At 39.2% G+C, this 27,031-nt stretch overlaps 2 protein-coding genes across 9 annotated transcripts in view; one reads left to right on the forward strand and one right to left on the reverse strand.

Annotated features, from left to right (window-relative positions):
- The window catches only part of ptprga (protein tyrosine phosphatase receptor type Ga), a 246,049-nt gene extending 242,226 nt beyond the window's left edge, over positions 1 to 3,823 (reverse strand). For 3 of the 4 annotated variants that reach the window (XM_062986348.1, XM_062986349.1, XM_062986346.1), the window contains exon 1: positions 3,321 to 3,823. In XM_062986348.1, coding sequence (XP_062842418.1) covers positions 3,321 to 3,411 — 91 coding nt within the window. In that variant the 5' untranslated portion in view covers positions 3,412 to 3,823. Of the gene's footprint in view, positions 1 to 2,836; positions 2,917 to 3,320 lie in introns of those variants that run through there. The other variant, XM_062986350.1, reaches the window with a different exon arrangement.
- Positions 3,824 to 11,424: 7,601 nt separating this feature from the next.
- The window catches only part of fhit (fragile histidine triad diadenosine triphosphatase), a 218,279-nt gene continuing 202,672 nt past the window's right edge, over positions 11,425 to 27,031 (forward strand). For 4 of the 5 annotated variants that reach the window (XM_062986671.1, XM_062986669.1, XM_062986672.1 and 1 more), the window contains exons 1-2: positions 11,425 to 11,444; positions 25,711 to 25,794. The gene's annotated coding sequence lies outside the window, so the exon portion shown is untranslated. Of the gene's footprint in view, positions 11,445 to 17,583; positions 17,656 to 25,710; positions 25,795 to 27,031 lie in introns of those variants that run through there. The other variant, XM_062986670.1, reaches the window with a different exon arrangement.

A 27,031-nucleotide genomic window follows, 5' to 3' on the forward strand; every position in this document is an offset into this window, starting at 1 on the left:
TTATGAACAGGTCTATTAAAGACAGACGAGCGGAGAAATGTCACTGAGCTAGGGGAAAGCTTTTTTGTCAGGAGGTAAAACAAGTAGGATGGATGATGTGGGAGTGTAAGAAGCTTTAAAACTGCTTCTTTAATAGCCAAGTTCCTTTCTCCTACCTGGAATGGGTGTAAAATTGCCGCAGAGATAAATAAAAAAGGAGGTAAGCATCAAAAGCTTGGCTTTTTCATTTGCCAGTGTAAACATGTTGAAGTTACAATGAAGGTAGAGTTAGATAGAGCAGGGCAGAATAAGTCATGGCTTAGGTATCTCAAGGTCCCTGAAGATGTGAACTGTCAATGTCTTTTTTATAAAATGTTCATTACTAGTAAAAGCCCTGGTCTGTTTGAAAAGTAAAACTTTTGGGGTCTTATGCTCTCTTTGTTTAAAGAAAGCATCCTGGTTCCTAGTCCCTTGGGCAACCTTTTCTGCAGCATCCAAATCAGGCAAACTGTAAGATAAACACTCAAGACTGGCAGCTCAAACTAAAAGAACCAAACACAGTGGCATACCTAATCAGGGCTGGCACCAGATATACTAGTATACAATTCTGATACATATATCAAAGCCAGCGCTGCTCAGAGTTATGTAATTTCCATTACACACTGTTCTTTCTGTGGCTGCGAGTGAGCTGAAACAAGGACAGAAATGCTGGGGGATTTCATTGCTGTATGCAAAAAGCTGGCAAATGAGACACCACACTGATTGCAGTCAACGATCATCTCACCCAGAAGTGGGTCAGAGACACAAAACAAAATTCTGATTGCGGATTTATTTGCATTTCGTGCACAGTGACATCAGAAGAATGCAAACAAGGTAAATAACCCAAGACAGAATGGGATTTATGCAAATGGTATACATGCACTGCAAATTTAATGCACAAATGCGACCACGATCAATTACGTCAGCATTAACTAAAACTAATCGCGTCCAAAATATCTCTAAAGTATATGGAATCCCAAATCCATAACCATTCATCCATTCATGCAACAACCAAGGCACACTATTTAATGGTGAAACTGGTGGGGTGGGTGGGTGTGTTGGGGGCTGTTGTCGCTTTGTCAGCCAACCTAGACCTTCCTCTGCGCACCCATTTACAAGTGTACGTTACTTAATCTGATCTGTCACTGTGAAAATAACCAATGTAAACGGAATTAATCAGGATGATTTTCAGCACTAAAAAGCTTTTAAAAATAAATAAAGCAAGTGTCATAAAAAAATTCAAACACAAATAACAGAATATTAATAATACTTAAATGTTGTTTGCCCTGCAATGGATTCTCTTAGGGCATGATCTCACTCACCCAAAGCCTCAACTTACACAAGCACTCCTTATTCAGTATACATGTAACTTAGATGCACAATGTATTTCCTTTTTCTGTTTTGTAAGAAGAAATCTGCATTACAAAGAGAAGCATGTGCATTCAAATGTCATAGTACTAGGCACAACACAAGATAATGATCCCTAGCATTATAAGGGCATCCACTAATGCTCAGCATGCAAACTGGTACAGTCCAACCTCATATTTTGTTGTTCTTTTCTTAACCACTAATGCATTAAAAAGGAACTCTGACTTGACTTCCAAACATTAAAAAAAAAGCATGTGGTTATTTGACCCCATCAGCCTGTAAAGAGAATTTAAAAAATGATATTCACAATGTATTCATAGTGCCAGCATCTATTAATGCGTGTTTTTTATAGATAGACCAAGGTGTCCTTATGATGTATATTAGAAGCACTGCACATTCCCATTTCACACCAGACGCAATAACATTGTTTTGTACCAGAAAAGCATCTCTCTATATTTTTCCCAAGGTAAGGCAAATGTAGCCATGATGTTTTACATAATGGATGTAACCTTGAGTACATTGTATTTGCAAACAACGTCTAGTAGATTTGAGCAGAGAATGTGTTATGGTTCTCCAGTCAATATCTTTCATCTTTCTTTACTTCTTTTCAATTTTTACACAGACCTGGGCTGACATGTTTACATTCCTCCTGTTGGGTACCCCTCAGAGCCCCTTACCCAACCACAATAATTCTCGCTCATAGTTAAAAACTGAGAAGACTCCCATGCTCAATGGTCAGCACTTTATGATACTATAGTTGAAAGAAAAGCCACAATCTGTAACTGTAGTTTACCACTGGCGATAAAAATCCACCTTTAAAAAGCAAAATAACATAGGCTTTGGATTCAAGACCCATGTGTCCAAAACTGGTCAGTATTAACTGGTCTATTTAACTGTACACACAATTCAGATGTGATGGACATGTTATTGCAAAACAGCATTGCCAAACAATGATATAAAATGTAAAAAGAAACGAGACCAAATAAGACTTTAGTCTACTACCGTCAGTAGACTTTCCTTGGGGGTCAGGACAACCTTTTTGAGAAAAGTGTCCCTACTAAGAGCACTGGGTTTAATATATGGCATCACCTCGACTCATATGGTTCAACACTAACCTATTCTCAAAGCAGACCAAAATTTCAGTCATGGTCAAACAATGACATAAAATTTAGAGGAAACAGGACCAAATAAACTGACAGGAGACTTTCCTTAGCGGTCAGGACAACCTTTTTGAGAAAATTGTCCCTACTAAGAGCACTGGGTTTAATATGAGGCATCACCTTGACTCATATGGTTCAACACTAACCTATTCTCAAAATCAAAATAGACGAAATTTAAGTGAAATTTATGTAGCTTTGCTTGCTAAATAAAAACAGCAACGCTCGAAAAACATATATTTATAATTAAATATAAAAATACCGACTATATATGATAGAAAGGTCGGACTTACAGCAAGTATCTGAGAGAGGACTGAAGCTGACAGAGGAACAGACATGAATGCGCATATAATCACAATCATTCGGTTATAACTGCTGTGGAATGACAGCGCGTGACCCATTAGTACGTTGAGATTTAAATTATTTGAAAAATAACGGTCCATCTCGCGCAGCGTATAAATACCTCAGCTGTGGCGACTCACTGTCAGAGTCAACGGATTCAACCGACAACCGAAGACCTTCCACAAACGTAAATTCACTAAACTCTGGATGTTTTAATATAATTTGGAATAAATTCTCTCAGAACCAGGTAGGACAAGGTATCGCGGACACGAAGGATTAAAGCACGAACATCTATCTATCTCATCAACGGTATGAGATGAGAAACGCCAGGGGATGTAAACAGGGAAAAGTTGCCAGTTTGTATTTCCAAACAATACGCCTCAATTCAGTGTTCAATGTCGCTACTGATAATAAAAAAGAATCCCCCAAACTTACCGGGATGTGAGTGGGCCCGGAGGAGCGCACAGGCTGCCAGCGTTAAAGCCAGAATCCATGAGCAGCGACCCGGTTGCGGTAGCCTCGGCATGGCACAGCGCACATCGACGGCCAGCTCCGGAGCAACTGTTGACTTGCGTATCCTAAAAACACCGTCCGTTTAAATGAAGTTTTTCTTTTAACGCGCGAACTGAAAGCCCGGTTTGGGCGCAAACGCGGCGCGACCCACAGAGTGGGAATGTTTTAACTTAAGCCAGGCAGGAAACAGTTTTTTCTCTCCCTCTCTTTCTCTCTCTCGGTCTTCTTTCTTTCTCACAGCCAGTCAGACGGAGCGGTCGTTTTTACTCCAGAGGTAAAACATGCCTGCGCGCGCCGATGAAAGCTGGAGCGGCTCGTGCTGTTGATTGAGAGAAGCGCGCGGATTCGCGCCACGCTTTCACACCTGAAGCGAGTGTTTGCAGCAGCAGCGGCGCTGGAAGAAGAAGCTCTCCATTCCGCCATCCATGCAGGAAGTAGCCGGAGTCTGGCGGAGACTTTCAAACAGGCTCGGAAGAAAAAAGAGGAAAGAGAGAGAGAGGGAGAGAGAGAGAGAGAGAGAGAGAATGAGAGAGAGAGAGAGAGAGCCCGAGTGAGTGAGTGAACTAGGACCGGAGCGCGCACGCCGCAGGATCCTAGCGCCGAGGAATGCTGTGCACTTTTAAGGCGACATCATTCACATCATTTATTATTATTATTATTTAGGATTTTAACATCATGTTTTACACACATTCATTACATTCATGACAGGACACGTTACAGTTACTCATTACACAAGATTCATCAGTTCACAAGTTTAATGTCAAACACAGTCATGGACAATTCTGTATCTCCAATTCACCTCACTTGCATGTTTTTGGACTGTGGGAGGAAACCCACGCAGACACGGGGAAAGCATGCACACACAGGAATACAACTTTACACAGGAAGGACCCGAACTGCCCCACCTGGGGATCGAACCCATGACCTTCTTGCCACCGTGCCGCCCTCATTCACATAATTCAATGCATTCAAATCGTGTAACATATTTAACCACCACTCACACTCATTCACACTTAGTGGCAATTTATCACACTCAAAAAACCCGTAGAAGTGCAGCCTGAGAAACTTGAGGAGAACATACCAATGCATAATGCATTCTTTTATTTTCCGATAGAGGTGGCTCAGTGGGCAGCACTGTCGTCTCACAGCAAGAAGGTCCTGAGTTCGATCCCCAGGTGGAACGGTCTGGGTCCTTTCTGTGTGGAGTTTGCATGTTCTCCCCGCTGCGTGGGTTTCCTCTGGGAGCTCCGGTTTCCTCCCATGGTCCAAAGACATGCAAGTGAGGTGAATTTGAGATACAAAATTGTCCACGACTGTGTTTGACATTAAACTTGTGAACTGATGAATCTTGTGTGATGTGTGACTACCGTTTCTGTCATGAATGTAACCAAAGTGTGAAACATGATGTTAAAATCCTAATAAATAAATATTTTCAGACACTGCTTAATCCTGATACACATTATGATGAAACTTATGAGGCTCATACGTACTAGAAACACTAAGCATTATAAAGAAAAGTACTCCAGACAAGGTGCCAGTCAATCACAGGACATCAAACGTGTACTTACTCATTCTGCTCATAATTTAGTCACACATAAATGAAAATCAATTTTCTTTACACTTAGTCTAATAGATTATCATTCATCATTTCACTTCTGCAGATGAGCTGTGAATACAATCATGAATATCATTGTAACCCCAATCACTAGAGTTTACTCATTCATTCATTTTGAAAAATTGCTTGATCCAGGTCAGAGTTGTGGTTGGTTTCAGTGCCACTTGGAGACACCGTGCAAGGTGGACTGCACAGCGTGCAGGGTATAAATCCTTCACATTGCATTAACCACATGTACAATACTTAAAGCAGCCCGTTTGTTTTCTGCACAATTTCAAAAAAGCAGAAAACTTAGGAGAAACAAACACAGACATGCAAAACTCCTCACAGACAATGACTGGAGCAGACAATCATACCCATGTTGCTCTCCAGCACCCACGCTACCAGCTGCTCCAGTATAACATCCCACCACAGGTTACCACATTTTAATTCAATTCCAAAAGTATGCTTTTACAGGTAATGAATTTATATGTATTTAAACTATGTGTGGTCAACTTTGTGGCAAAAGTTGGGTTTTTCATTTCCATTATGACTGCGTCTTGTTTGACAACTTTAGTGCGAAGAAACTTCAGTGGCATGAATATTCTATGACTGCAATCCTTAAAAAACACATCTGAAATAAATTGAAACGTTACCTGTGATCCAGACCGTTTTATATATTATAGTTTCTGACTTTACAAATGTCTTATGACTAAAATGGACACACATTCCCAAATTTTGTGGAAAGTCTGAGACTGTTATAGCCACAAAGAGGGTCAACTGCAGATTAACTCCCTTGGTTTTAGAACAGGATGCCCAACAAGTTTGTGGTTAGATGTCCACATATTTTTGGTCTAATATGAACAGATTAAAACATTCAGCCCAAATTGTGTGTGTTCTGGTTAATGCTGGCATGCTATGCATAGTTATACAGTGTATGGTCAAGTACAGTATTTGGACCATGAGCTTATTGGACATTCCCATTTCACGTTTTCTACTACTCTATAATTACAAGCTTCCAAATTCTGTTCCTCTCGCTTTTTCATTCATTTCGTTGGTCTTCAGGCTATAAACTGAATTGTACAATAGTTCTTTAAAGCACAACAGCTTACAAGAACCTCTTACAAGATTCTCTATTTACCACCATGTAGTTGTATCTTTCTTGTAATAGTTGTTGCTGTCAAATTGAAACATTTATTTAACTTGAATTACTCCCTTCTATTGATTTGAGTGCAGAAGGACTTTTGAACGCTGGAAACGTTTGCCGTTCTCATTAGATGCAGGAATCACCAAGGTTAAAATGTACACTCACCCAAAATGTATTTCTTTTTCAGTGTTTGCCAATTTTTCTTCTCCAGACTATTTTTTTTGTAATTTGTACTTGACTACATTCAGTGGCAGGCCAGTCTAGTACTTGCACTCTCTTATCATAAAGCCACACTGCTGTAATGTGCATGGCTTGGCGGTGTTTTGCTAAAACAAGCAGGTATGATCCTACAAAGGTGTCAAGTGGGTGGTAGCATATGTTGCTTCTAAATGTTATTGCACCCTTTAGTATAAACAGATGTGCAAGTTACATATGCTGCTGACACTAACACACTGCCATACGGTGACAGATATGAACCAAGAGAAAGATATGAAGTTAAACTAAGAGTTGGTAACAATCAGGAGAGAACACAATGGCCATTAACTTTGCATCGGTGTATTCTAGATGAGCTTGAGCTCAAAGAGTTCATTGGCATTTCTGGACGTTGCTGCCCTAAAGAACCGGCTCTACTGACTATGATTTTCCACAGATTTCCTGAGCCCACTAGGTCACATTCATTAGAGAAGCATGATTTAAATCTGAGGGGTCAAAGGATATTTGTAGGACTAATCATCAGTTTAAGATTCACATTTGCATTTATTTTAATGTTGTTTTTTTCACTGGTGCATTGTGCAAAAACATACAGGTCCTGAGCGCCACGATCTTTGATATATTGTTAACATCAATTAAAACAATAAGCTGTGCCACATATTCCATGTCACTTACTATACAAGAAATTATGTTTGGCTGATTGCACCAAACAGTGCTTTTTATGCTTGACCTTCAACCCCAAATCAAATAATTGATGAATAAAAAAACATGAAAACATCTAGCTGTCTAAAACTAAACATGATACATGTTCTACAAAATTAAGTCTACATTAACTGATATGTTATCAACAGCTAAACACTGTAATTGGATTATGTGCATGTACACAGAAGTGCTACAAAAATGATCCACAAAGCAATCACTCAAGCTACAAATTATATATCCATGATACCTAATTATATTTACTAATAACGGTAATATGATATGAGTAATATGAGTAACCGCAAGCTACACTAGTTCATATTAAAAAAGGTAATCACATGCCACAAAGAGAAAAGACCTGGAGAGACATATATTACATGTAAACACTTAAAGAAGGAGAGTCTTGGAAGATAATGTCTTACGGCCATTTTTAAAAGATTGGTACAGCTACAAAACCAATTTTAATCTAGAATAACCACCAGTGAAAACAGTTTTGTTGAATATCATTATCAATATCAGTGGTCTGTTTTGACCACTAATGGAGCTGTGGTCCCATGGATAAACTGGGTCCATTGCATTTTTTATGGAATACATAGTACAGCAATGACACAACAAAAACAGAAGGTTGCTTCTATTAAACATATTGGATTTGACTCATAATGAAGCATAAAAGGCTAAGTAAGCAAGCAGCTTTTTACACCTTTGAACATAATTAGTTGTTTTATTAGAACAGAATTCATTATTTCGTCCCACTAGTCAGACACACGGGTATATATTTGGGACATGATCTTCTTGTTTTAGTTCTCTCCACAGCAACTTTATTGGGTTAATTTATTTTTAGGCATTCAGATGTAAACTAGTATTTTTACAATGCTTGGTAGCCAGTTTAATAATGTACATCAGCTCAAAAACAGCGTTATATATAACACATTCTCCACACGATAAAGTCCTGAGGAGAAGTCAATGAGGGTGCGTTTAAGTAGTTTTGGAAATCAAGGATTAAGTAAATAATGTTCTACCCTTTTAGGTTTACACAGCTTCATGGTAATGGCGCTGAACATCACGCAACATATTTGCATACTAACAATGCCGTGATGTGGGTGAGTGTGATGAGGGGGAAGCTAGTACAGTTGGCCTTGGCAGCAACTGCCAGAGCTTCTGGCCTTAGAATCATTAGTCCATGTTTGTAGCATAAGCTGACACTGGCCAACCCATGCTGCTTTTCATGACTCACATTCTAGCTGCACACACAGTGTCCTAATTCAGCATGTGTGTTACCCCTCAATTATCATTTTATTCTTTCTAATTATGTCTGTTCTCAAACAGCAATGTGTTAAAAGTTAACGCTGTGCTGAGTAAGTCATTGCACCGTAATCCCCATCTTTCCAGTTTAAAAATGCATTAAACTGGACACAGGTCAAATATACACAAGGACATGAACACACACATACACACAGAAGACTGAATCATTTTATCAATATCCAAGCATTACTTTGACCACCTCACAGATGCTGTATGGGTTTGACCTTTTCAGCAATGGGAACCTTTTCAGGCTCCACATGAATAATAGCCTGTTACTTTCCACAGGCACTGTAAGCAAACCTGGTGCAGGACATGGTTTGTTTTTCAAAGTGTCTGTGTGAAACAGGTTTAATGTAAGTTACAGAAAGCCAGATTTCTTTATTATATATTGAGCATAACAATTTAAAGGTTTTTTTTTTTTGGAACAATTTAAAATTTCTTATTTTAGCACCACTGGTAAACAGTTTTGTCAGTTCCTTTGACAAAAGGACAGATTTCCTTGAGTCTTATTCTTTTCACCGAACCACATGCTATTTGTGTTTTATAGGTTTGCAGTTATTATTCACCCATCAGGAATATAAATATACCAAATGCTCAATACAGAAGTATTATTGAATCAAAAACGATATATCAGCAATGGGAAGAATTAATAGGAAGCTCCAAAACAACATTAGCCATGATGGTCATTAGTTTTTTTATCATTCTACTCTCCAGCACAACTTATATTTAGGTGTTGATCACTTAAATGACAAAATGTATACAAAAACTACATATTTGACTGGAAAATGCTAAACTCTCTCCCTAAATGTGAAATTTCCTGCCCACACAGTAAAAGGGTACAAAGGATCTCGTTATGGTATTTTTCTGCAAATTCATATGTAGTTAACTATTATCATAAATCCATTCACCAAAATGCAGGGTTTTTGTTTTGCTTTTAAGCACAGTCCACAGTTAATTGTTTTAAACCAGGTAAGCCAAACATGCTACCTATTGTAAGGTTGGCAGTTAAACCTGGACCAAACGCTTTAAAGCAGGAAATGAAATTTTCTTCCTGTTTCCTTAAAGCTGTTTAGGCTGTTTAGAGTCTCCTAATGAGGCTTCAGACACACCGCTATTTACACAGGCCTGCATTTGTTTGTGTATATCATGTAAACAGTATAAAGAAAAAGAACAGTTGCCAAGCAGATGGGGACTGCATGACTAATGTAATGAGATGTGCTTCAGCATCCTAGTTGATACAGAGATCAGTTACATTCTGGGCGATATTTCTCTTTTATATATCCATCTATTCTAACAGAGTTGACCTTGTCAGCACAGACTGAAACACAAACACAAGTACTTTATCATAACATTAAAATAAATGCATAGCAGTCTGTTTTCCTCCTGCCCCCAAAAATCGTGTAAAAAGTAGATTGGCTTCTCTACACCTGGCAACACTGGATTCAAGGCAGAAATCTATCACAGGGCAACCGACCCATGTGCAATGTACAGTGTATTCTGCATATTGAACTATGTACAATACTACATAGATTTGATAGGAGTTTTTTTTAATGAATTTCAAATTGCACCCCATCTAGACAAGGTGCATAAAGGTATACAGGATTCACATATACATGGCTATAAATATAGCCATATATATTTGGATTCTGTGGGACAGCAGTGCCTTACATTAGAAATAAATAAAAATAAACCAAAGAAAGGCAGTCATTTGAAATGTGTCTTTGTACCAGCAATGCATTATCATATATGTAAGGATAAAGTGAATGAATGTAGTTCTTGTAGTACTATGGCAGTACATGATCTCAGACACACAAAGTGTATTTTAACTAAATTAGATCCTGGAGATGGGACACAGGTACATGGGGGTAAAATGACTACTAGCAAGTGTACTGTTTTGTTAGAAGAATAAAACTGCTCTTATGTTGCCTCATTTATCAGACATCTAGACAGTACATTAGTTTTTGGTACAAGAGCACAGTGATGGGTTTTCTGCCCTGGCTGTACACATGTTGACTTATAGCTTCATAAAGTTTACAAATGTTGACCTGCATTTGACTATTATTATAACTTGTATTAAAAAACTTCAGTCTGGTTAATGGAGTGTCTAATTAATTGGCCTTGTAATGTGTCAAAGGCACTACACCAGTGAAGATGCACTGTCCTCAGCTTTAGGTGAATTATAATATTAAATTGTATCTTCCTTGCATAGATTAGACAGACTGACCTCTTATTTCTGTTCAGTCTTTGCCAGGTGTATATTTCAGCTTGGTGGATATTATTATGATTATTTCAGGTATATATAATGCTATACACATGGGCTGCCTGCTATATCATAGTGTAAGGTCATAGAATTGTGTACATTTTCTACTGACTTTGCAGTTTTCAACTACATGTAAGTGTGATGACTCAGCAACAGTACTTCTCAGTCCCTGGAGTGGTCACTGTTAGGGGGATGCTTTGAACAGGAATTACATTTACATTGCCAGCATTTAGCGGACGCTTTTATCCAAAGTGACTTACAGTACTGTGACAGTATCCTGTCTAAGCAATTAAAGGTTAAGGGCCTTGCTCAAGGGCTCAACAGTGGCAACCTAGCAGTGGTGGAGCTTGAACCAGCGACCTTTTGATTACTAGTCCAGTACCTTAACCACTAGGCTAGAACTGTCCTCATATAATGCAGTACAGTTTACAGGAACTTCTTCAGTATTGACTCACATTAGAAAGGAGAAAGGGCTTTGAGTCTTGATTGATTGGTATAAAACAAAGAAAAAACACAGGTCAGTTTATCATATAATTGTTTTTTTCTACTGTTACATAATGTAACATTGTATAATGCAAGTCTATTTAATGGAATCTTAATGATAAAACCTTTATTAAAACTCAAAACCAAATCTGAGTATATAAAACAATGACTACTACTTTCACATAGCACGTCAACGTTAAAGCAGGATGACCGTCATGTCACATTTTCAGCCACAGCTAAAAATACATGGGAAATGTAGTTCCCACTTCGACGGTTTTCACTTTCCCAGGCGGAATAGAAAACTACATATCCCGTGATCCTTCACTAACCAGTGCACCGCCTACACGCACGGTGAGTACATGCTGCTTGCTAATGAAATATATTTGTGTTTATCGCAATTTGTCACAAAATAGCGCAATTTGTGACATTGTTGTTGTCTGATATGTAACGTTAAGTAAAATGCACCTCATAGTCGCACAGTGACGACTAGCAGTTTTTACGAGACATTTGCGATGGAGCTAAACGGCACAGCAGCATTAATTTCATCCGGCTGCACCGCTAGCTGTGTTCCAACTGATTTCACTTTAGACATGCAGTGCACTACGTAGGGTGGACTAACCTACACGTCACTTCCTGTGTAGTGCACTTATGTAGGCAGGATCGGGATTTGGGATTCGCCCACTTGGGGTCAGATAGCATTCTCTCTACGTGTGTGATGATTTTAAAATGCTACCATGTTAAAACTGCTAATTTCTTCCAAATTGTTTTGCAACGTGTTCATATTTTTTAATAAGTTAAATAGCTTCCCAGCACACTAAGTTATGTATTGAAGAGCTACTTAAACTTGTCCAAATAAGGAACACCCTGGGCTGGCAGGTTGGTGGAAGGCGTAGGGTGGGGGTGAGGGTGGGGGTGAGGGTGGGGGTGGGGGTGAGGGTGAGGGTGGGGGTGAGGGTGGGGGTGAGGGTGAGGGTGAGGGTGAGGGTGGGGGTGAGGGTGGGGGTGGGGGTGAGGGTGAGGGTGGGGGTGGGGGTGAGGGTGAGGGTGGGGGTGGGGGTGGGGGTGAGGGTGGGGGTGGGGGTGAGGGTGAGGGTGGGGGTGAGGGTGAGGGTGGGGGTGAGGGTGGGATGGCGGGTGTTTTCCTGAGCGGGAGCGGGGTGTAGGTGGTTAGGGTTGCACTTATAAAAAATATAACGGGTCATAGGAACATTATCAAAATGTTTTATTTAGGCTCTTTAACATTTATTATTTTCATTCTTTATAATAATGAATCAGAACCATATTTTAGGCAAAACAACATGCATTGATAAAAATACGGAACAAAGCATTTACGGGACGGTTGGCAACCCTAATATGGACACCTGGCCATTAGCTTGTTAGATATTCCATTCAAAAGACACTGACATTAATATAAAATTCAGTAACTTTTATCCCTTACCAACTATAATGACCATCACTGTTCTGTAAAGGATTTTAACGAGACTTTGGAGTGTTTATCAGCACTGATGTTGAACGTAGAGGTCTGATCTCATAATGATTCCAATTTATTACAATGATGTTCATTAGGGTTGGGGTTGTGCAGGGACACAGTCACGCTGGAACAGGAAAGGGTCTTTCCTAAAATCACATAATTACCACAAAGCGTATTATACATTTTATATACATGTGAGTAATATGTGGTTAAATGATCAGAACTCAATATCAGTAATTAGGTGTGTCCACATATATTTGACCATATAGTTTATTTCATGCTAAAAGAAAGCATATTACACAATTAAATTCAGTGTGTTAGAGCAGACAAATACATACAAATAGATAACCTATCCGATAAAAAAACAAACAAAAGCTTTAGTTCTATAATGTCCACACTTAAAACGAATACCCAAACCCACTGATCCTCATGCATACAGATATAAAAAGGCTTAATTTTAACTACAAGAACATTGATTACAAGTATGAATGAAAAACATGTTTGTAGATGTAGAATGTGATGTAGAAATTAATACCTGAATAAACTGTATGTGCATAAAAGTTAATAAAGGTAAAACACTAAATACTGGATAATGTTGAGTACACTGATTTCTTAAGTGATTAATCAGAAACAAGTGTAACCCTCTTTAAAGGATCTGTATGATGTACAATATCTACTATATCCACGTAGACTCTGACCACAATAAAACTAATTAAAAATAAATTATAGATAAATAAATTAAGATTGGCTGTATCTGTTTTAAAGTAAAAAGACAGCTAGAACTACTGGTCACTGTACTTGTACTTTCCAGCTGGTACACATTCTTATTGCATAGTGTACCAAATAAATTGAGGTAATTATTATTATTATTATATTTTTATGAAAATAATGAGTACTGGAAAAGCATTACTGTTTAGAAGACATAATTAGTCATTTGTAATGGATTAGTTTCTTTGAATTACTGCCCCCATTAATGGTCATACATAATAAAGGAGTTGGCTATAAAGCAGAAAATTAAAATCCGATTGATAAATAAACCAGCGTTAACTACATTGAATTGTGCCCACACTTAGCCCTTAAGGTAGCATTTTAAACCAGTTATCAAATGTGTAATTAATAAAGGTTTTCACTTAATTGAAAACTGTATTTCTTAACTCTTGCACTATATAAATTATTATACTTACTGAGCACTTTATTACGTACACCTATCTGGCTTGTACATTGAGTTTGTTATTTTATAAGCTACACCTACCGTGGTTGAAACGCCATTTTCTCAGCATTGGATATAATTATTATTAAAGTGTTTAAAATCCCAACAAGCCTGCTGCACCTGTTTTACTGTTACATTAAAACAGCACACAGTACCATGTTATTGCCACGTGCTACATGTTACTACCTTGTGTCATTGCAGTGCTGAGAATAGTTCAACATTTAAACATCATCTTGTCAATGATGGGAGCCACTGGAGTTTCTTTAAATTGAGTTTTTCTTCATGTCTTTATAGAGCTCACTTTATGCACAGGGATATAGTCATGATGGAACAGGAAAGGTCCTTGCTTAAACGGTTGCTGCTGTTGAAGTCATACAATTTCCTTTATATGATAGATTTATGGCTGAAACATATGAATTCAACAATTAGCAGGGGTGTCCCAATACTTTTGTCTATAGAGTGTATCTAGGTCTGTAAGTGAATGGGTGAATGTGTGTTTGATGTTCTGTCCAGGCTGTGGTCTTATGCCTAAATATTTCTGGGGTGGTACCAGGCTCCACTGGCCCTGATCAGGATGAAGCAGTCACTGAACATGATCGAATAATGATTGAGGTTACATAGTTAAAGAAGGTAATTAGACATTAGAACCACTGTTGTACCTTTAATGATACATTTTTAACATCTGAGATGTAGTGCAAGAAAAATGTTAACAGGCAGTAGTTTTTTAGGTTTAGTTTTGTGTGTTTTTTTCCTTTACAGTGCAGCAGTCGACCTTGTCAGGCATTTTTACTGCAGTATTACAGAATTGACTGAATAGCCAGAAGTATGTGAAATGATATGAATGTAGGAGTTAGGCTTTAACACTACCCACGTTATAAATGCTATGGTTACTACAGTAGTTCAGCAAAATCAGTCAGAAAATCATCCGCGCTAATGGAAATGATAATTACCTTTAATGCATACAAATTATACAAAGTTTCACATAAGAAAGGTTGTGGCCTTGTCATGGAAAGTGCTTTGTTAAAACCCGAAAATGAAGAAGTGTACTTTCTCCAACAAAATACATTTAGATAAGTGATTTATGTAGCAATACTGCTAATAAAAGTGATCAGAGGATGATGGTGTGTGTGTGTGTGTGTGTGTGTCCAGCTGCATTTTTTAATTAGAATAACAAAATTAGATTTATTTTAAGTATCTTTGGTGCAGTGGCGCTGTTCACCTGGCTCCTCCTTTTAATGTCTACCATCTGTCTACCTGATGCATGAGAAACCATCTCTCTTACACCTAATAGGCTTTACCTTTCCCGCTTTCCAAATAGGCACAGGACACCCTAAGCTTAACCCTTTTTTATTTATAGTAATGCGATTTCTTTCTTACCTCCTGGGCATCAGTGATTCCCAATCCTGGACCTGACATCCTGTGAATTGTATATGATGGCATTTTTTATTTAGCACCTGGCTGATGAGTCTAGTACAGTAAATATTGTGTATTTGATTTTAAATGAACATAATTGGCTTTTTATTATCAGTCTACACCCATAATGTAGGGATGCACATTTCTTTTTAGCCTTTAGTAAACACTATATGGATACAGTTATTATTATTATTTTTAAATCTTCTGAAAAGACTTCTAACATGAATTTGAAGTATGTCTGTGGCACACCCGGAGGAAACCCACGTGGACAGTGGGGTGAACATAAACTCCACACAGAAAGGACCCTGTCCACCCGGCCAGGGAATCAAACCCAGGCCCTTCTTGGTGTGAGGCGACAGTGCCACCCACTGCACCACTGTGCTGCCCTTATTAGAGACCAGTACATTTTATTTAAAAGGTAGTATTTAATTGGATTTTTAAAAATGGAAATATTTAACAGTTTAATAGTTCTCACTGACAGAAACAGTAGGCTTAAGCTTAAGTCATGTCTCCACACAGATTGTGTGTGTGTGTGTGTGAGATTTGTCATGCTCTGCACCTCCCCTCTTCATAAGTGTACATGGAGATTTGCAGACAGGGATGCATAATGCAGAAGAGCCACCATTAATTATGCAGCATTTATTCATACCCTAGCAATACCTAATTGATTTGATTCTCTTTGCTTCATGTTTTATTGAGCAGCCGGGCCCCCGTGCGTGTCTCCACTCTGCCTCTGGATACTGCCAACGGGCACCGAGTATTACAGAGCTCAGCGCTGCCAGTCACAATGCACTTCAAATTTTGACTCCCCAGCTTGAAAAAGATATTTTTCACTGTGATGATGAAGTACTGATATGCTATCGTAACATCATTGCGTGAATCAAGCGGCTCCTGCGTTGAATCCAGTGTTTCTCCCACAGTTCAAAGACGTGCAAGTGGGGTAAATTGGAAATACAAAATTGTCCATGACTGTGTTTAACATTAAACTTGAACTGATGAATCTTCATGTCCTGTCCTGTCATGAATGTAACCAAAGTGGGTAAAACATGAATTATAAATCCTAATAAATAAATAAGTTTTAGGATCACTGTCCTGCTGCACAACCCAATTACACCTCAACTTCGAATATGGACAGATGACCCCCTCCGACATGTGTGTAGCAACCAATCGTTTCTTTTCATCTGCTTGAGGCAGGTTCACAATGGGATCAGTATCCAGTTTAAAACGGATCTTGTTTCTACATATACTGTACAGGAACTAAACTTATTCATTCTTTTTAATTCTTGGCAGCCCTGTTGTTAAACACATTGTACAAAACAGCGTGCAAGTCAGATTTTCTTTTCACTGGCCAGTTACCAAGTGGGACAGTTTTTGGTATAATCGTCCAGCATTAAAACCTTACGTTTTTCAAAGGGAGAAATAGAGAGAGTGAAAGAAAAGGAATAAAGGACTCTGGTGATCCTGTTTTCTTTGATCTGAGCTTGCCAAAATAATTAAGAGCAATTTGCGCAGCAAAACCCTGATGTACGTGTTGTTTTTGTGCTTTGTTTTTGTGGGGTATCATTTGTGCAATTATCCTTACTAAATCACCTGCCGCACCTCCACTAACCACATGCACAATCTGCTTGAGCAAATTAGTACAGTTCATCTGGGATGTTAATAAATCAGGACCTTAGTGTTTAGCAGGAAAGATTTTCAGCATCAGTTACAATAACATTAAAATGAAATGATGCACAAAACCTGTAAGGAAAGTATAATGATATACAGTGGGAGCCAAAAGACATTATGCTGTAATCTCTTTTAATTACACGCTGCTGGAAACTGCAGGGCCTGAGTGCCAGGGGTTCGAATCTCAGGCTGGGCTCATAAATACATAGTGTGCATGGTGTTACATGACATATTAGTGCACTCTCAGTGCCGGTCCTAAGCTTGCATAAACAGGAGGATTTCGTCAGGAAGAGCATTCAGCATACAAAATGTTCCAAATCAAATATGTGGTCGAGTGATCCGCTGTGATGATTCATGCATTTGTTCATCCATTCATTCATTTCATTAGTTATGAGCCATTCAGGTGTAAATCTAATGTTGTATTGTGAACACCTGCCTTTCTGCCAACCCAGTTACACCTCAGCTTTAGCTAATGGACAGATGAGCCAGCACTGGCTTAAGACATTTTTGATAGTGAGTGGAGTTCATCATTCCTTGACTAACATCAAGGTGTTCAAGACCTGTACAGCTGTGGGAAGAAAAGCAATTGCCCCCATACAGGTGTGTAAAAAAAGTATTTGCCCTAATTCTGATTGGCTCCATTGTTTCATGTGTGTCATGATAAATCATTTCAGATCAATAAAAAACATATTTCGTGATTTGTTATTTGCCTCTTTTATAGGTCTCACTCCAACATCTCTATTGGGCTCAAGTCAGGACTGGAACCCATGACTAGGCCGCTCCAAAAATGAAATTTTGAGGTAGATTTTTCCCCCTAAGATCATTTAGGGTGAAAAGAAGGATTTTGCTTGTTGCACAACCATATTTTTGTTGTACATTTATTTAGTCACGAAAATAATTCTTTACCTCACATACTTGGAGTCAGATTGATTTTTTTAAAGAACAGATAGGCATTTATTTTAATACCACACAGTCCTCATATTCTGAATATACAATACACTCTATGTGCTGTCTTAAAAATGTGAAAAACTTGCACTATTCAAAGCATGAGCCACACGAATGAAATTCATATTAAATTACACAATACATCAGCCTTCGATTTACTGTGACTTTAAAGTATTAATAAACCACAATATTAAGATCATATAATCATATCACGCACCCTTGAAGCTACTTTCCTCCAGCCTATAAAATCGACCAGCCATTTTTTTTTTTTGTTCTAGAGGTCAGATTTGTTCAAATCTCCCAGGTCCTTTTACCTTAACCAAAGTGATTTGTCTTGTCCTAAATGTTTCATTCAGAACGAGACACCTCAGTCTAAAAGCATCTGTTAAGGACTGACTCACCAGGATATAAACCACAGGTCACTTTCCTTCATCACAATTTTAAAATGCCTTTCCATCCAAAGGGCCCAAGAGGGCAAGAGAGGGGATTTTATTTACCTTGACCTTTAAATGTGAATGGCCAGCACGGTGCTTCTTTTCTGCTTCCGCTATTTTCAATGTGGCTTGTGTGTGTGTGTGTGTGTGTGTGTGTGTTTGAATGGGGAGCTGCATTGCAGCGTCTTGCACCTTCAGTTCTGTCTCTGAACCTGAATATCAAAACATTTCAAGTTTTTTTCTTCTTTGCCTTTATGAGCAATGCAGGAAGATGCTGACTTGGGCCCTGCAGGTTTAGAGAGATACGGTGACTGAATGAAAGATGGATAGGAGAGGGAGAAGAGATTGCAATAACAGGAACTGCTTTACAAAGTATCTTTGGTGAGATCTTCGGCGGGACTTTCATTATCGGGTTTAGCTTTTATTTTCATACCTACAGCCTGCAGTTCCTGTCAGCAAACACATTCAGCATCTTTTTGTTTACGCTGAAAATTAAAGCTCAGAGGTAGCATGCACTTGACAAAATCATAGGAAGTTTTTAGATTCTTACAGTTGGCGTATAATTACCTGATAGCATCTGTGCACATTAAAAGCTGGTATAGAAATGACCTTAAAGTGAGCATTGTAACACTGGTCAGTCACCGTTGCTGCGTGACTCACACTGGGTCATGCTTGTTCCTGAAAATAAGCTTCTGCACGTATAGATAGATAGATAGACTGATTGATTGATTGATTGATTCTTTATTCATCCCAAGGGAATTTTTGGGGTGTCATATGAGAGAAACAGAGCCGAGCGGCGTCTTCTGCTGACTGCCCAAGCTATTTATTTTTCCAGCTAATTCTGTCCAATACGAGCAAGCCTCAGCTGCCACCGATGCCGACAAACCCTGTCTCGTATCTGATGGCCATGCCGTAAAGGATTACTAAGTCTTCCAGGACTTCAGGACACGTCAGAAACCAGCGCAGGTCCAACGTCTCGTCTCATCCCAACGGCAGGGGACTATCAGCCAATCCCTTAAACCATACCCAACTGCTCTGAGTTTACTAGATAGCCTGTGTGTGGCACGCTCAATCTGACAGGATCCGGTTTTCAGCTTAGAGGCATCTGCGCCTTTCACATTGGCTAATCATGTCATGCCTCACCAAATATTTTCAGTATTTCCTTAGAGGTTGTGTGTTTATTTGTCTGTCTTGTATCTGAGCTGATGTTTTTTATATACCAGTTTTATTCTAAATGATGTTTCATGCTTGGTTTATATAAAACTTGGTGGATCATTGGATCAAAAAAGTCAGGTTTGTTTATCTCTCCTTTTCTGCATCTTTCTGTCTTTTTATCTTTTTCCTGACATTTGGTAACATGCTGCCCCTCTTTTTGGAAACCAGTCAATCAACATTTGGATGGAAATAAGCCTTGTGTGTTTATCATATAGGAAAGTTGCTGTATGAGTTACACTACCATCCAAATTAGATATTCAATAGGATTTCAATCGGATTATATGGTCAAATGCTGCACTGCTACAATGACAAACACAATCTGAGGTAAACAGTAGTGCACTATTTTATTTTACTATAATGCTTCCAGGAACTAGACTGAAACATTTTATGCTAGTTATTTTTATTTTACAAAAAAACGAAGCTGTTGAACAACAACTTTTTCTTCCTCAGCGCCAATAGTTTCAGCTTAAATCACTGTGTCTGTACCACATTTTACCAAACTGCTCTGCTTCATAACTATCACTATAAACAAGTTTAAATATTGATTTACTTGCATCTTCAAGCTAAAGGATGAGTTCACTGGAATTATAGTCATCTGAAAATGCTTCTGTCTCTTGGATTCTCGGGCCTAACCTGCTCTTTTGGGTTCCGTGCCTTGCATATCTCTGCACAGCCTTATCTATTTTGCAAGAGAATGCCGGGGAGCTGATAAATTATTATATTTGTGTGTTATCTCTTGTAGCTGGTCGGCGTGAATGCCATGCTGAACAATGATTAGAAATATCAGTCTTCGCAAAATGCCACATTGCTGTATATCACGCGAAGAACGAAACCGGAGGCAATAAATGCAGCCGAGCCTGTCTAATTAAATTCCTTAACATGAATCCATTACTTATTTGAGGAAACCAAAAATCACAAATTGTGTTATTAATACATTAATTCACTTGTGAAGTGAAATGGTTGAAGTACGCTTGTTTAATTTTTGTTGGTTGGGTTTATTTTTGGTTTTATTGCATTTATTCTGCATGAATAAGCAGTGAGTGCTGCTGCATACTGAGCACCTGTGTTCAGTGGAAATGCTTTATGTTTGACAAGTGCATCATCAGTGGTTTTTAGTGATATTTAAACTGAGCGGTTTAGATAGATGCAGCATACTGTGGATTCAGAAAGTATTCAAACCGCTCAACTTTGAGGTTCTTCACCTGAAATAGTTTCACTAGTTTGCTGGTCAATGCATTTAGAAATGCACTTGGTTGACATAGAATGGTAAAAATGATACTGGTAGTAATATTTGCAATAACATTAAAGTAAGTGTACTAGGGATGCAAATTTTGCCAATTTTATTTTAACCCATAAAATAACCAAAAGTACCACCAATTAGATTAGTGACTTCTTTGTGGATTATTGCTTAACCAGTTAATCTGTTGACTTGATATTTTTGGTCCCAGCATTGATAGTGAATTGTTTAATAATCCTAACAACACTGCTGCACTAGCTACACTTACACAGAAAATATCATTGTAGAACTGAGAATGTTTCACCACCCAAACATCATCTGGTCAGTGGGGGTCCTATGGGGGTCTTTTATTTAATATATGTCAGAGCAACAGATGGGCTACAGTCAGTATGTGTATACCCACAGTGTTTATCTGTAGGTTGATGTCGCTTCTACAATAATCAATAAATATATGTATTAAATAGGTGTACCTAATAAACTGCTCAGTGAGCGTATGTATGCGACTGATGACGCTGCCAGAATCCTCTAAGGCATGATGCATTGTCGCAGTGTTTTCTGCAGCGCTTCCGATGCATCTGTGTCGGATTGTGATCTTCAGACTGATATTTCGCGGCTGCTTTCGTTGAATGACACGAGAAGCTCGAGGATAAAAAAAGATGCTACGCCTCTTGTTCTCAATTCAAACCGATTTTAGCATTCTCTGAGCTCAACTCAAACGTGAGCTGACAGGGTGCCAGAACGGTTCAGCTCCATCCTGTTTAGAAGTATTTTGATGCTCTGTTTTTGCCCTGTAACGCCAAACCAAACCAAAAATATTTAGACGCCTCACCAAAAGGTTGTTGGACATTCTATTTCAGAAACATATGGTATTAAAATAGAGTGACCACTGTTGAACAATAACAACAGCCATTCTTTTGTCTGTGGGAATTTGTGCCCATTTAGTGAAAGGGGCATTTGTATGGCTGGGAACTGATGTTGGTCAAGCAATCCTCAATTGATGTTCCAGTTCATTCCAGAGCTGTTTAGTGTGATTGAGGTCAGGGCTCTTCATGTCTTTATAGACCTTGCTTTATGCACAGGAAAGAGCCTTCGCTAAGGTGTTGCTGCAAATACGGAGACATATAATTTCCTATGAAAGATATATTACACCTGTTAGCAATTGTTGTGGCTGAAACACATGAATTCGGTGATTAGTAGTTGTACTAAATTAGTACAATTAGTTACTAAAATCCTTTTATCACACGTCACTACGTCGTCATCACTTAGTTTTTGTTTATTTATGCTGTTGTATATTTAGGAACAATAATTACACGATGTAATAGATATGTGGGGCATCACACAAGGTTTTTTCCTCTTTTCTCAGCCCTCTTTCTGCAGTCTGTAGATAATCTTCTCTAACAAGCTTTGTTTACTCTGTCCTCTTTCCGTCACTTTAATCAGCCTTTTAATTACAGACACCTCCAGTCACTGTCCGTCGGTTCATTTGTCCGTTTCGGGAGACGTCGTTCTGGAAAAGAGAAAAAGAAGGAAAAGTGAAACGAGGTCCCGTGTTTCCCGCGGGTGTTGGAACATTCCTGGTAATGGTGCGTCCATGCCAGGCACTCAGTTTGATTGCCAGCTTACATCTCCCCCGGTGTCTGCTGGGCCTGTTTTTGAACATTGTCTTTGTAAATGGATCTTTTTGCCTCTGCTCAAAGATTTTTTTCTTAAAGACAACGTGGAGAATGAGGCTGCGGATGCTTTGATTCGATCACGGCCTAGGTCACGGCCACTGAGCTGTAAAGACATCAACCTAAAAGCATTTCTTCATGGTATACTCGCCGAGCACTTTGTAGAATAGCATTATATGAATACTATTGAGATTAAATGTTTAATTAGGTCCATCATGAACAAGGTCTCCAGTGTTTTTCTTTTTTGCTGTAATAATAAATGCCGTGTTTTTGGGATTCTTCAAACGATTGTGACCTTCAAATGACTAGTTCTAGATGCATTGGCATCATTTTGTCCCATTATTATTAAGCTCAGCTCTACAGATAAATGATTTTGGGGGAACAAGACCGCGGTAAAAGCCTAATAATCCATGGACACTTTTGCTCATTAGCATCTCCTTCTCCAAAAAAGGTTCCTTCAAGGACAATGTTATTGCTCAGAGCTGTAGCAATGCTCTTCTGCTTGGCATATGCAGGCGTTGCGTCCCGGTGAAACATTAAGTTGGGAGCTTGTGAATATTTTATTTTGCTTTCAGTACAGAGCCTGAATTCAGATTTAATTGTCTTTGAAAGCGAAGTCCATCCTCACTGGAAAGGTCTAGGGTGTTCAGATTAATTATGTAAAGTGGTGATGTTGAATGGAATGATGAAGTGATTTCAGGTCTGCCAAAAAAAGCTGCTCTACACCTATCCACTGGTAGGGGAAGGGGGTCAAAACATAAAGTGAAATCAATTTATTAGCCATACCAAATGCAGATTATTTTTTTGCACACTATACACACCAGCCAAAAGAGTTTTTGACTTATTGGAGTAATGGATTCATCTATATGTTTTGTTTATTTATTTACAAAATTTTGATTCATTGATTTTGTAGGTTAGTAAAATTTAAAGTTGTAATTTATTTAATTTATGAAATGATTTTTAATAATACTTTAACCCTAATTCGTCTGTTCACTCCCTCCACCCCACTGTGTTGTCAGCCTCCGCCTTATGCACGACATTCGTGCTGGTCAATGAGGACCACAGACTAAAGATATGAATTCCCACCTTTGCATATGTACAGCGTTGAAATCATCATACTCTTCCTCCTCATTACACCAGCTCTAAAGCTAAGCAGCACTGAATTTTCTCTATTACCAAAGTTAGAAGTGTTATGATGTGGGAGGAAGGACCCAAGGATGCGGAGGTTTAACTAAAAAAGGGTTTTATTTACAAAATCATAAACATATTATACATAAAATAAAAGGAATAACAATAACAAAAAACACTTCGGGGAATCCCGAAGGCAGCCGGACGTCGGGGGCTGAAAAGGAACAAAAAAAAGCATACCAAAGAAAAGGGGAAGCGCGAGGCGCGAACCCAGGACTCCTGCCTCCCGACCGGGAGCTTTAACAGCCTGCCACAGCGGCGCTAGTGGCAGACTCGCTCCCGGCGCTATTGAAGCAAAGAGTGGGTTCGCGAGATGGACCACCTCGCGCTGTTGGCCGAAGAAGGGGGGGTAACACCGATAATAGCTGCGTGGCATGGCGCTTTCCAGCAACCAATGCTGGCTAGAGCCATGCCAGCTACCGGGTTTTATCGATTTGCGGGTTTCAAAAGTTAATGGCAAAGGCGCTGTCACCAGCCAGGGTGGCTGGGAAGTGGCCATTTGCTCCTGCGCTCCAGAGGGCGGAACGTGACGCTGTCACCAGCGGTAGCTGGGAGGGGGTCACGTTCCTCTGGGCGCAGTCGTGGGGTCTCTAGGTGGCGGCGGCTCGACGGCTCGGCGGCAGCGGCCCGACGGCGACCTGAGAGCGGCAACCAGGCGGCGGCGGCGGCACGACAGCTGCGGCACTATGGCGGCAGCTTGGCGGCGGCGGCGGCGTGGTGGCGCCCACTAGCGGTGGCCCGGCGGCAGCGGCACGGCGGCGGCGGCACAGTGCGGCGGCACAACCTAAAGATAAAAAAAACAATAAACATAAAAGGACACCGCAGTGTCAAACAAACTCAAAGAAAGAAAAAAATAAACAGCCAACAAGAGCAGAAGGTGCGACGGCTACAGCTCTGCACCTATCCCTTAAATAAGGGAAGGCACAGGTGTAGCCACTTCGCCCTAACGAGCTGGCCAGGTAATAAAAGGCACAGCTCGTTTCTGCTCTGTAAGGCCTGTGGCATCAGGGAGAGATGGTACATTCCCCTGATGCCACAGAGCCTAACAAGAAGCAAACGACCGGTTAATTAATTTGTACTCTGTGGCTTATTTAAGGACTTATGGCTCCCTGACTGACATTGTTTACTGCATTATTTAACATTATGAACCATAAACCTCAGCAGTAAAACACCATTTTACCGTTCACAGAGTTTTTTAACCATAAACAATCACTACAGATCAGTGGGTGTAAATGCTGAACCTGTCATTTAGTCCTATTTAAACAATTCTTGAATAAAACCCTAATACCATTATTTATTGTGTAATTTTAACAGGACTTATCAAAACAAAACAGTGCTTAAGAATCTCAGATATGAACAAACGTGCATATTTAGTAACAAGGAATAACCATATTCAATGCATTAGACATTGTAAAAATGTAGAATTGTTCATGGTGGATTTAAATTACTCTATGCACAAGCCATCTCAAAACAAAAAACAAACAAACAAACCTCAAAACTGGATTATCCTGTTGAAAACTGTTGATCTGGCAACCCTATTTCTGTTAAGCTAGTACATGTTGCTGGCAGTCATTTTCACATCCTGATGTTTCCTACTGTTTGAATGTTTTTTTTTGTTTTTGTGGCACTTTTCATGGTAAACTATATTTGTATTGACAATTACAGTTTCATTTTTAGCCAGTCACTGAAAATGCAGCTTTCATGTATTGTGGAAACTTTAAAAAAACTCTAGAATTAAGACAGAATAAAAATATATACAATATTTAATAATATATATTTTTAATTCACCAAGTAAGATTCTTTTCTGACCATAATATTGCGAACCACACAATTTTTTTCTATCTATACTATTAGAATATTTATTTATATAACATTAATTCATCAAATCAATGTGTGTGTTTGACCATGTAGTTTATCAACATGTTTAATATTTTGCTCAAATTTTGTTTGTGGTCCACTATACATTTAAGATAGGCAGCTGGACCGAGCTGCTATTGACCTGAATCGCACTGGAGTTGACCTTCGCCTTGCTGCACTGCTATTGAAACAATTTGATTAAAAGTCTAACTGATCGATCACTGGCACAGACGAGCCCATAACACCAGGACTAATCGGCCAGCTTGTCACGGATAAATCTAATAAATTCTTTTCGTCTCTTGTTTTTAGGTTTCCACACGGCAGCTGCCTGCAAGCTCGTGTCTGCAACTAATTACCTCAGCTGGGAGTGGAAAACACATTTGGAAGGTGAAGGTACGCGTACTTCTGGTTTTGCTTTGACAGTAAAATCAACCTGGTGGAGTAATTTTATTATTATTTTAGTTTTTTTTTTTGAAGATTGAAGTCACTGCACAGCTTATGGACATTATTAGCATGAATGTATGAAGTTGTTCATGGGGTTCACACTGAATACGTACATTATTAACAAACTCAATGCACACACACATTTAGGATATGTATGATGAAATGTTACCATGACAATGGAATGCATGGGCGGAATATGATGGACGTTGGCAGTGTTAGGGTTTGTTTGTGTGTTGGGGGGAGGGGGTGTGGTTTAGGTTAGGTAAACTGGAAATGAAAAATGGGTACAGGGGATGACAGTGTTTAGAGCGGTGGATGGACTACGCACAGTTAGTAATTGTAGTACATGTAGACCACCAAATAATGAATGAATGTGCTTATGAGATTGTGTAGTGGTAGATTAGAGGTGAAGGTACTGGACTAATAATCAGAAAGTTGCCCACATTGTCAACGCCCACATCTGCTCCCCAATTTGGCATTGTTGGGCTCCAACAGTGGTCACATTTGTAAGTCACTTAATACTAAAAGTGTCTGCTAAAAATGTAAATATAAATTCAATTTAATGCTTAGCAAATGTGTTTTTTCTAACAAGTGTGATAATTCTGGCACATTTTTTTGTACTTTTCCTGGGTGTAAGGAGTGTGTTGGCTTGAGTAACATATGAGTCCAGGTCAACATTTTATGTGTACAATACTTCAGTGATTTACAGCTGAACTACTACCATTGTTATGTTTTTCTCCTGCCTTTGTTCCCAAACCAAACACATTTACGGAGAATTGAAGTTGCTAATTGTGTTCGCTTATTTATTCTGACTTGTCTGTTTTGACTGCACGTCCAAATGCTTTTCCGAATCCGATTAATTGGCCCCTTACCCGCAACTGGCAGAATAGCCTTTATTAGTCCTGGCATTTGTAATTGCGTGCTTAGAGGTAATTATAACCCACGTCAACAATTTGCTGGGTCTAATAGGAAGCCCGCTGAGCATGTGTGCGTTAAGCTGGATGGGTGAACGCAGCCTTCTCGCGGGGTTATTGTGTGATATAATCGCGGCAGAAACATGTATAACAGGTGCACTACTTTTTATTTGCTTCTCTGCTTTCTCGTGGCAGTTCTGCCTTGCAAAGCCCTGTATCTTAGTAACAGGCCGTAATGGCAGAAACATTGTGGAAATGGGGAGTGAGAGAGC

Source organism: Trichomycterus rosablanca, chromosome 24, assembly GCF_030014385.1.
Source record: "Trichomycterus rosablanca isolate fTriRos1 chromosome 24, fTriRos1.hap1, whole genome shotgun sequence".
NCBI classification, from domain to species: Eukaryota; Metazoa; Chordata; class Actinopteri; order Siluriformes; family Trichomycteridae; genus Trichomycterus; species Trichomycterus rosablanca.